We start from the raw sequence: 12504 nt of genomic DNA, 5'->3' as shown, positions 1-12504 counted from the left end.
ACTGTGAAACCTTAATTAAACTATGCTGAACAATCCAAAACAAGACATGGCAAGCTCAGTAAGGGGATATTTTTTCTCCATGACAATTTCCCTCCACATGCAGCTGAATGAACATAACACCTAATCACATCAACTTGATCACACCCACAATCCTTCTTTCCATGAACAATACGAGACTGGAATAGAAGGGAGAACCAATAGAGGTACTCAAGGTACCCTCCGCCACACACTGTCAGGTGGCTTGCGGAGTATGGATGTAGATGTAGATGTAGATGATTCCTACTTGTTCTTGTCCTCGGAAAAACATTTAGGTAGTTGGCGGCACAGTAATGACAATTATGTCAGAAAGGCTGTCCAGCAGTGACTGACAAAAAACATGTACTGTACTGAACAGAAAACATATGAAAAACAGAAGAATCTGTATCAAAACAGATGTTCGGAATGAAGTACAAGATGTTTGAGGAATGGAATACTTAGCATGGAATACTGAAGTTCAGACACTACCCTTTGTTGGTAGACTGAAAAAAAAAGCTATGAAAGTGACAATGAGGTAAGTGAATTTGAAAATCAAATTTTCCAAATTACTTCTTAATTATAATGTTAGTTTTATATTGCTTTATTCTAAAACATCATAAGCAATTTACTGTCACCTTATTTCACTTACTTGTGTTCTCTCTGACATTATGTAAAGATGAATAAATTAACCACTGGTTAGGCTTGGATTAAAGAAAAACAGTAACTGAAGCTGCAAAGATGCCATAACCAAGATATTACTCAACTGCCACTGTGGACACAAGGTCACAATAATAATCATGTATCAACTCAGTTTGTCTGTAAGAAATACTGTACTTGCTCTTTGGTTTAGCAACTGGTACGTATATGATTCTCTGTGCATCAAATCTTGTTGACATTCATTATTAAACTTTTCACTCTTTAGCTGTCTGACCCAAAATGTTGTTAAGATTTCCCTACATACATGATTATAAAGCTTGATCTCCTCCTTTATTTCCATATGGTGTGCTATTTTATCGTACTCAGTCATGATACAGAGGATACACTAATAAAACAAAAGTCAACAATCAAAGTAGAATATAATATTCTAACTGTGAAACTTCAGAAGACATCTGACACAGTAACACATCAAACCTTATTGACAGAAGTATAATCAAGTGGGGTATCAAAACAAACTTGTAACTGAATTGAGGATTTCTTGATAGGGAGAAAGTAGCATGTTATCTTGGATGGTGCATTACTGACACATGCTAAAGTATGAAAAAAGCTGCACAAATATTCTTTTGGGTCTTGATAAGATTTCGTAGTGGTACTAAGAGTGACATACCACTTAAAATGTTCAGAGATATAAAGTTGTGCACTTCAAATGTGTACTGCAACATGACTGCAATGAATGAGTCACAGATGGAATTATTCCACTCGTACAAATACTACACTGTAACTATTCATGGATGTAAGAAATGGAATGATCAAACAGATTCAGCCATAGGTAAAACAGGTGACAGACTTCAGCTCATTGGTAGGACACTGAAAAGGTGCAATCGATCTACAAAGGAAACTGCTTACAAGTCACTCATGCAACTCTTCCTAGAATACCCTCATGTCGAAATCACTTTTGAGACCAACTCCAAAGTCAAGGGTGTCAATGAGGTACAACACTTTGAACTGAAAGTATGTTTATTACTGACACCAACATACAGCCACAACAATAATGACCTCCTGTGTGAACAGTGCTGTTATTTATACAAACATCAAATATATCAGAATGTTAGTATTTATTCAACCATCAAATGTTCCACATATACAAACATCACAAGACAAATATTTCAAGAACCTTCCAGAAATGACAAATAGGAAACAACAAATAATTGCCGGTGGTCATGTTCGAACTGGCGACCAAGAGCACACAAGCCTGAAACACTAACTGCTTCCTATCCTCGAGAAACAGTAACCCACTGCTGCAGAGTTTCTCACTGGGCCAGACTGCAGCACGCTGGGTCTAGATCTTGTCAACAGTTCTCCATACGGCAGTGCTCATAGATCCTCGCATGCTGGTCATGTTGTTGCACCCTCTTCATTATAATAAGCATTAAAGGTAGCCCCTCCCATCAAATCTTTGTGATCATCAAGTGCGTCTTCAGTTTCCTTGAACCTCTCATCATCAACCTCAGCCTTCGGACTGCAGCAGGACACGGATGACATCTCCGTCTTCTTGATGAAGGGGTCATAATTCTCATCTTCGTATGTGATGATCAACAAGCAACAAAGGATATGATACTGTCCTAAGTAATGCTTTAGTAACTTTTCCGATAGCCCCACTTTCTGCACAGGCACAAAAATCCATACCACATCTCCCGAGCTGTATCTCACTGGCCACTGGGATTATAGCACGCTTGGTCTTTCTCCTGGATGTGCAGGGTCCGTTTGCAAGCCAGCTGCCTTGCTTCTTCAGGCCTGGTGTTTCACGTAGTCATTCTATCATCCAACTGAAAAGGGAACAGTGTTTCCACAGTCGTATCAGCCTCACAACTATGGAGCAGAAATAATGGTGTGAAATCTGTAGTGTCCTGCTTTGCCATGTTGTACATAAATGTCATGACAGGCAGTACTGTATCGCAATCTCCCTGTTCAACAGCAGAGGGAGTGCATCTGCCAGTGGCTTATTTTAGAATTCTGTGAGGCCATTAGTTTGTGGATGGTAGGCAGTTATCACCCTGAGGGTGATGTCACAATGTGAAATTCTCTCCAATATTAGTCTCAAGTGGAAAACTTTCCCAAGATCAAAGAATTTAATCAACTGCAACTGACTTGCCCGAATAGAACTGTTCCGGTGGTTTGCATCTTGTGGCATAATACACACTGAACATTCATCAACAAGACGTACACACTGAAAACAAACTGGCATGTTGTCCTCCTTTCCTCCAAATGTCTGTTCTTCTGGGGGCATTTTGCATTGGTCGGATGCTGGGTTGTTGTTTGACATTCGTGGCATAAGTCTGAGTTGGCCAAGTCCATTCTTCACAGCGTTTGGTGAAAACTGGTGCCAAATATCGTTTCACCTCCTCTTTGACCTTCTCTATTATCTTCTTATGCATCAGGTCATTCTTGTAATTGTTCTCTCTTTTGTGTACTTGGTCTGACATTTCTGGCAGTCTTTCACTGCTGCACCTCTTCTGTTACCACCTGGCATACGAGAGAGGCAAGCTCTAGAAATGCCAACATTTGGCAGTTGGTCACACTTTCTTCATCCGACTCTTTTCTGTTGCCTTTCCTCAATTTTCTGTCACTACTTGGTGAACTCTTCTGTCATTGTGACAGCCTTTACCAGAAAAGGTAGGTAACAGGTCTTCTGCAACGCCTTCCATAAAGTGTGAAATTCTGTCAGCTGCTGTCATGTCAGGACTCACTATGTGACACAGTGCCTAAAATTTTTTTTCCTTCTCACCAAACAGCCACAACTCTTGTAACGTGGCAATGTTCTGTGCACAAATGACCACGCTTCAGGGAAGGAATAGTTTTGAGCCTTTTTAATTAAGAGAGCACCAATTAGAATGCAGCAGGATGGCAGACGGGCGGACGGCCAGAGCGGAGGTAGCTTGCCGAAGGGTTACGATAAGAGCCGAGTCGGTCGCGGTAGGCCAGCACGGTGACTTGCAAGAACGTGAAGGCAGAAGGACACAGAAAAGCCAGGGGTAGCTTATAAATCTGAAGCAGCATCCATAGGCAGGCACCCCTTGGGGATGGAAAAGGTGGACTGGACCGACCACAGGCTGCTGAAGGGTAAAAAAATAGTTCGTTGGTAAAAACTTTAAATTAGAGCAGAAGGCCAGAGTGAAATTTGCAGAAGAGTGAAAATCAAAAGCATATTTGTGCAGAAAGCAATAGGGAAAAATGTAAAGTAAAATGTATTTGTTTTAAGGGCAGAGATGGTGGCTGACATCACAAGCGTTTTAGTGGGGGAGAAGGAGCGCACAGCTCACCATTGCTCAGGACTAGCAGTTAGACCAGGGAGCAATAAGGATGACCGGCAGTTGGGCTCCCGCAAGATTTCCAACGTAGCTTTGCTGTTTGACTTAACTGGCCCAAGATAGTGACAAAGTAACTTTCACGTAGGAGGTGAAGTTATTTTAACTGTGTATGAATGTTTATCTTAATACGTGACTATTACATAGTTAATTGAGCAAAGCTTAGTGCATGCCACAACACGACAGTCATTGAACACGGTAAGTCTGCTGCTCTGCTCGCTCCTGCTGTTGCAAATTCTGTTTCTGTTTTCTGATAATGATCATTATGGCCAATTGGTTATGATCATAGTTATTTTAATGTGGGGTATCAAGTGTAAGTAAAGACCGTGTTCCGTGGCATCCGGTAGTACAAGATCCGGGCCTCATGCACTAAAAGACCCGAGTGGCAGCTGTGTGATTTATATTAATATGATCACAATTGGGATTAGCCTGACTGAGACAAAATGCAATCGGTATCCGACAGTGGTCTTAAACCCACTTAGAGGGGCATAAACGTCTGATCGCTATCTGGCTGGATACTGGCATGAAAACCACAATTTTGCAACTTGTTTGTCATAAAGTGTGTCAGAGGATTTTGAGGCCAATATAATTGCTTTTATCGGAGGTGCGTTGCATTATTTAGTCACACCAGAATTCCTCTCCAAACCCTCAGTTCTACATATCTACGAAGTCCAGAATCCACAGGGTGCTGAGTAATGTACAAGCGGCTGAACTGCATGTAAGATTACAGGTCAAGAAAGTGCAGAGGCTGACTACGCTGCCACCGCACAGGTAAGTCACAAAGAGGACCTGCCACGCACCCCTGTAAATCTACTGCTTACCATACTAGACCGTCCAAGGGGTCCAGTACGTTACAAGTCGGGTTTGTCATTCCTCAGAGGGGATGTCAAATGGCTCTGAGCACTATGCGACTTAGAGGGGACGTCACAAAGTAGTATATCGGCCTAGGGAATATTTCAAAATGGTGCGATTGGCTGGTAAACGAGTAAACGGAGATGTATCATGGAGTAGTACAAATTAATTTATGCAAAAGGATAAGCGTTATAGTAGAATATTGCACTGTAAGTAATTGCAGCAGCAGGGCGGCACAGTGATTTTGCTTGCGTGCTTAGTACATGGAGACAGTACCACTCGAAAAGGGATGTGTAGTGGCCTTGGATCGGGCGAGCGTGGCATAAGCAAGAGCTGCAGTCGGGCAGGCTTTGCTGGGCACAATAAACGGTTGCACAAAGAGGAACAGCGTCAGTGGAAAGTGGAAGCAGCAGACCAGTAGACAGCAGACCACGCAAGGGTGGAGCCAATGCAGAAGCACCGCACAAAGAGGATGGCACTAGCAGAACAACGCAGGGCTCACAGCAAAGAGGCAGTAGGTCGGAGAAGTCATCGAAAGCTAAGAAACCGACTTCTATACCAACAGTTGAACAGCATTTTAACTTTAGAAAAGAAAATAGCTGAGCAGGATAAAAGTAGCATAGCAGGGAAAGCCAAGGGCGATACTGAGGTGGTTTTGTGGGTAGTATGACGAGGGAATTAGACAGAGCAGAGGTGTTTAGCCCAGATCTGCATTCAATGAGAATTTTATTGGCAGTTGATAGCAAAGTAGAGACCGAACAGACAAAAGAGGTGCCACTAAACTTGAGTAATTCAATCTCTGAAGAGGCTGAGGCTACTCAAGGCAGATCAGAATCAGTAGTAGACCAGATGATTTTGGCAGTACCATGGGAAGAGAAAAATGTCTTCTTGCTGTCACTTCTTGCAACCTTGATGCAATTTCGGGAAGAAATCAGTAAATATATTAAGCAAGGTAAGGAACAAGTAAGCTCTAGTATTGTATTGGAAGTGTCGAATTTGCATGAGGAGGTGAAGAAAGACACCATTGAGCAGTTCATTCAGTGTAAGTTGCAACTGGAGCAGCAAGTAGATATTAAACTACAACAAGTCGTTTATAAAGTGGATACTGAGCTGGATGAAGTGAAGAAGGAATGTGCTAAAGTGTACAAGGAGGGTTTAGATAAAGTAACCAAAGCAGGCTACTGCATATCACAACTTCACAACTGAATTGGAAGTTAAACAGGGGGATTTTGAAACTAGAATAAATACTGAAATGGGTAATATAAATCGTAAGATAAGACCTGAACAAGATACTAGTTTTAATTTGCATGTTAAGGATACAATTCAGACATTGGCTGCTAGTCGGGCAATGTATGAATCATTTGAGAAACATCAAGAGGTCCATAATCAACAGATGTATGCTAGAATATTGCAAAATGAGCAAGCAATTGCTAAACTGGCCACAATGGCAGGCCAGGATTCGTCGAACAATTCAGCAGAAGCAGCATTTATTCAGTGTCTTAAGTTTAGTACCTTTGAGTCACAGGGAACCATTAATCCTAAAGTATTCCTTAAGGAATTTGATGGGGTAATGCCAGAGTACTGGACAGAACGAGAGCATCAGTCCCCTAGAACTTAGAACTACTTAAACCTAACTAACCTAAGGACATCACACACATCCATGCCCGAGGCAGGATTCGACCCTGCGACTGTAGCAGTCGCGCAGTTCCAGACTGAAGCTGCTAGAACCACTCGGCCACACCGACCAGCCAGGCATAGGGAAGAGTGAGTTTAAACTAAATATCTTCTCAGTGATATTCACAGGAAGGGCCCATATTGGAACAGGTCTTCAAGTCCGAGCCGGCGGGGAGAGAAAGTGAAAGGAAAGAGAAAGGAGGCCGTAAGTGTTGTCCTTGACATTCGGCAAGGTGCACTGGAGGGGGGAGAGTCAGCTGGTGCTGGCAGGACACAGGTGACAGCAGATGCGCACACAGCGCATATAGAAGGAGAGAGCGGGGAAAGAATGGTAGTAGGGGTCCCGCACACAGGGAATGCGAACAGCTGACAGGCAAGCGGCAGTGCCATGAGTGCACCGGAGATAATGAAAAAGCTGCAGCTAAGTGCAGGAGGTGGGTGAACTTATGGAATAGCTAGATTGTTTGAAGAGACGGCACCCAGACCTGAGGGCAAGAAAAATAGTAACATCTCGTTTAGTCAAAGAGTGTGGGGACTATGGCATCCAAGAGTAAATGTGGAATCTGGCAGTACAGCTAGGAATGTTAATGATGCAAAAGCGGGACCATTAGAGGAAGGTGCCAGCGGGGAATAGCAAGAGTGACGTTTTTTTTGAGTTCATGTTTGATGGAGATAAGCAACATGGACAACCCTTAAGATCAAATAACAGACAAGTTGAGCTCCTCAAATCTCGCGCTGAATGGGCAGAAGTTGGGCTTAAGTACGAACTGTCGCGTCACAACAGGTTGCTTGAAGTTTCTTTGGGTTGGAAGGTAGGTAAATTTCAATCCGGAAATGTTAGAGTTGTTCCAGAATTTGGCTGACAAGAGATCACTGCCGATTTGTTAGCAGAGAAGGAAGCCATTCCCATGGTCACAGATAGTGAGCCTATTGTCAAGAAGCAGGTTGGAGGAGTGATAAGTCGTGTGTTAGTGGACAGCGGATCAGAAGTTTCCGGAATTTCAGAAGGACATTTTGTGAGTTTTCCAGAAAAAAAAGATATGGCAGTGTGGCTAGTGTCCGCAGTGAAAATATTTGGTGCTACTGGAAAGCTGTCAAAGGCTGTTCGACAGGAAGTAGTGATGTCAGTGCAGTTAGGGGGAGTAATGGTAGAACATTCTTTTCTTCTCATTCCCAGGTTGAAAGTAGAATTATTAGTGGGCGTGGATTTTCTGAATGCATTTAAAGGTGAACTAAATTTTGAAAACTGGGAGTTGAGATTCCACGTGGGAGGTAGAAAACTAGTGGTCCCCTTTGTTAAGAGCAAGGAGGTATTTAACACAGTACATAGGAGAGGGAGGCGTTGCAGTCGAGATGAAATTAGTTACAATACATAGCTTGAGTTGGGGTAAGTGTGTGGTTGAGACGATTCAAGAGAAAATACAAGAGAGGGTGTCAGAGTTGGGGCATTTGTCTGAACCACAGAAAAGGGAATTGAGTGAAATTTTAAAACGGAATTGTGGAGTCTTTTCTGATGCACCAGGTGAGGTTTAGAATTTTGAGAGTAGTTTAACTATTAAGCCACGTGAGGTCTATGCCCCCAAGACTTATGTAACACCGCTAGCCCAAAGAAAAGCAGTGCAAGACTAGACCGCATGTTGTCATGGCGGGTAACTGAAAGAGCAAATAGTGAATATATCAATCTGTAGTTTGTAGTACCCAAGAAGAATGGAAGTGTGTGACTTGTCATGGATGCAAGGAGATTGAATGCAATTGCGTAACGAGAGACCGATCGGCCAATATCGATAGACGAACTTTTCCAGAAGTTCCATGGAGTAAAGCTTTTTCATGCATAGATGTGACCTGTGGATATTGGAATATAAGGTTAGCACAACAATCTGGGAAATATACAGCGTTCCGGCATAAAGGAATCTGTTAACAATTTTGCGTCTTGCCATTTGGTCTTAACATTTCTGTGTGTGTCTTTGTAAGAACCATGTACCAGGTGTTGGGACCTGAGCTAATGGACCAGCTTACTGTGTATGTCGACAATATATTAATAGCCACAGAGACGTGTGAGCAGCATTGTGCATTATTGGAAAAAGTACTGGTGGCCATGCAGAAAGGGGGCATGAAACTTAAGTTTAGTAAGACAGATCGGCTGAACGAAAAGGTTAAATTTCTGGGGCATATCATTAATCAAACAGGAATACAACCAGAGAGGGAAAAACTTAGGGCCATTGAGGAGTTTCATCGGCCAAAGAATAAGAAAGATTTGAGGGCTATGTATGGACCGTTTGGGTTCTATCGGTGTTTTGTGTCATCACAAGCATTTAATAACACAGCACTGAATCAGTTACTGAGGAAGAATGTGCCCTGGAAGTGGTCAGAGGAATGTGAGGTGGCTTATTTAAATTACTAAATTGTTGACCCATCCACGGCTCATGGTAAACAATTCCAGTTGCAATATCTAATAACTTCCAGGGGTGATGAAAATTTTATTTTCAATGTTTCATATCATAGTATTAATCAAATTTAAAATGCTGTCATAATGTACTCATTAAATGGGTGTAATCTTATGTTAAAGATTTCACACAATAAGACAAGTATTTTGGTTAAAAAAAAATGTTTATGTGCAGTGTACCTTACAGCAGGCAAATCGTCCGACTTTTTTACTATTAACCCCATTCGGAAATTTTTTTACAAACATTACCTACAAATATCAATGTGTGAAAAACTGCAAATTACCCAAACTATATTCATCCAGTATTTCATCTCAATAGCACTTAGCAACTTCCAACGAACTTTTAACACAATTTCCAACATTTTTCTAAACTGTAAGTTATATGCTTCAGCTTTTTTCACACAATAACATTACTGGGGCGATTCAGCCGTGCAGTTGAGTCACTCCAATACACAAATACCGTAGGGCTGAGTTGCACACCTGAATCGTCAGGCACACAACTGAACTGCGCAGCTGAAGCTCTATGGTGAGAGCTATCTTCCTGCTTGCACGAGTGAGTTATTTAATGTATTCTAATGAGAAAATGTTGCTTTTGTTTTGTTATTGAAAAGAAAATACAAATGTCAATGAAAGTATTGAATTTTCCAACTCTGGTACAAATTTTTTACGCATCTCCTCCCAGGCATTATGTTTTTTGATCTTATTGCTGTAATATTCATTTCCCGAATCCAAACTTATGGCAGAATGTCCTACTTCACTGATAAAAAGTTCCAAGTTGGAAGTTATTCTTGAAGGAGGAAAGTGCATAAAATTGCTTAAACTGACACAGAAAATACAAATGATTCAAAAATCACAAAGTGCAACAAACCGCAAATGCAGTACAGCCTGCTGAGGCGATGCAGCACCCGTTTTCCCCCACCCTCTGTAACCGCACATGTGAAAGGGTCAAACATGGTTGAATTGCCACAACCAGTCACTGAGAGTGGTGCACGCGCAGTGGGTCATGCTGCCAAATCACCAGTGTGAGAAGCCTTAAAGTCAAAATATTTAACAAGCTAACTCAAGTGTAAAGTAATCAGAAGTTTGAAGCTGTTTTACACATTGCAGTTCATTGTTTAAATAATAGGGGGATTACTGGTTTTAAATCTAACATTTAATATTCCAAGACATTTTACTAGGTGAGGCATCACAGTGTTGAAGCACTGAACTCTTATTTGAGAGGGTATTGGTTCAAATCTCTGTCTTGGTGCACAGATTTAGGTTTTCTGTCATTTCCCTAAATCACTTAAGCCAAATGACAAGAATGTACCCCTGACAATTATATGCTCACTTTCTTCCCACACTGTAGCTTCTGCACAGTCTTTACTGACATTGTTGACAAGATATCAAACCCCAATCTTCCTTCCTTTTTTCCATGTTCTCAAAGAAATTTCAGCATTTTGTTGTAAGCTGTAACCATTCTACATCATTTCACTAACTGTGTATTGCTCTAAAGTTTAATCAGCACCATTTCCTACATAAGTAATTCTTAACTTACAGCTGAAGAGAAGTTTTCTGTTTTAATGTCCCTTGGACACCACATATTCAGAAGGAATACAGTTTCAGAAGAATATCAAGTGTAACTTTGTTTAAATAATTCTTTCAGTTATCACCTCAAGGGAATTTTGGGGAACTGCAGCAAACCGAAATCTGGATTGCTGGACGTGGATATTAACCCTGCACTTCATGAAGACCAGTTTCGTGCCTTAAAGGCACATAGTAGTTTCTAGCACTGTGTCTTCTCTTTATACAACAGCATCATCTGTGTAAGGCCTCATGAAACTTCCTACGTCAGTCATTAAGTCATTTGTTTATACTGTGAAAAGTAATGGTCGTATAACACTACCTTGGGGTGTATCTGAAGATTTTTTTGTTTTGAGAATGACATTCTGTGTTCTGTTTTCTAGAAACTCTTCAATACTGTCACACATCTGACCTGACATTCCGCACAATCAAATTTTGTTCGTTAGGCTCAATTGGTTACCTGACAGCATTCTGTGCCAGAGTGAACTACAATATTTGTTTAAGGTACCATACAACTAACTACAGATTCAAAAGATCAAGCACAAAAATATTGCCACTTTTGTCATTAACCATCTGCACCTCATAACTATTGGCATAGTAATGACAATGCATACACTGACCATAAATTACACAAAAATGCCTCAAAGGGATGCTGAACAACCATTTCAATCAACTATAGGCTCCTTCGGAGACTTTCATGATACTGCTTTTACAACATTTTTTAGATCATTGTTACACTTTCCTTTAGTTCATACAACATAGCAATATATAAACACATTCATCTTCTTCTTTAATATTTTCCCCATATTGATATTACTGATTCCATGCAATGAAATAACTAAAATGAAAAGTTAGTGTGTTATTGTAATTAGTACATGTAAGATGTTACCCTGACAAGTTGATTGTTTAACTGATCAAGATAATTTTCATATAAGGTATCCAGTAGACTACTGTGTAATTCACACTGTCCTTTTCATCTGTCTGATCATGTGAGCCTCTCAGTCTATTACTGGCACATATAAACTTTCCCCTAAGTACTTAGAATGACCAGAAGATGTGTGCGATGTTCTAGTAATATTTCCTGAAATATTTCACCACTAAAGCATTTACTAAAATAAACCTTTGTTATCTGAACATAGCTCTGAAATAACTTGAGAAGGTTCTGGTTCAAAGAGGGAAATGAAGATGATGTTATAAACAAACTCTGAACTTCTGTTAAGGCACAAGAAAGACATAGAAAAAACTCACCATTCATTTCCTTCATTGCTTTGATGAAGTCCTGGGGATCTTTAAAACTCACAAACCCAAATCCTTTTGTTTTGTTTGAGCGTTTATCCCTAATGACTTTTGCTTTCAAGAAAGACTGGTATTTGCTGAAAGCCCTTGTCAGAATTTCATCTGTTACATCATTACCCAAGTCACCACAGAATATCCGGAAGTCATCTGTAATAAGAACATTGTACTTTTATTCATATGAGATCTCCCAACTACTGTGAGACTAACAATATAAGAAAACTCACATTTTATTAATTGTAAATTATTTGCTGAAGACAGATTGGCTGTATCTATATATTGTATTACCACATTACATTACTTGGACACTTCTTTCTAAAGAACAGGCACCTACATTTGATACGGTAGTAGAAACAAAATTAAAAAGACTAATAATCATCTGACAACCATGCCACTGACATAACAGCCTCACAAAACAGAAACAGTTATGGATTAACATTATTTTTACCAAAATGTAATGAATGTATTGATAAGGAAGGAACATCAGTGTTTCAACATCCCATTAACAACAAGGTCATGGAGCAGAAGCTTGGATTGAGGAAGGATAGGGAAGATCAAATTTAGATAGTTACATGAAGACTAGCAGGTGAAAGAAATAGTATGCATCTGCTGGAGGAGCATTTATACATATTGCAGAAGCCC

General features: G+C 40.6%; 1 protein-coding gene across 1 annotated transcript in view; it reads right to left on the bottom strand.

Annotated features, from left to right (window-relative positions):
* LOC126416444 (RNA-binding protein 42-like) overlaps positions 1-12504 on the bottom strand; it is a 351434-nt gene that overhangs the window by 202133 nt on the left and 136797 nt on the right. The window contains exon 5 of the mRNA XM_050084170.1: positions 11818-12012. Coding sequence (XP_049940127.1) covers positions 11818-12012 — 195 coding nt within the window. The remainder of the gene's footprint in view (positions 1-11817; positions 12013-12504) is intronic.

The sequence above is a fragment of the Schistocerca serialis genome, chromosome 8, assembly GCF_023864345.2.
Source record: "Schistocerca serialis cubense isolate TAMUIC-IGC-003099 chromosome 8, iqSchSeri2.2, whole genome shotgun sequence".
Taxonomy (NCBI): domain Eukaryota; kingdom Metazoa; phylum Arthropoda; class Insecta; order Orthoptera; family Acrididae; genus Schistocerca; species Schistocerca serialis.
This window is presented reverse-complemented; position numbering and strand designations above follow the sequence as displayed.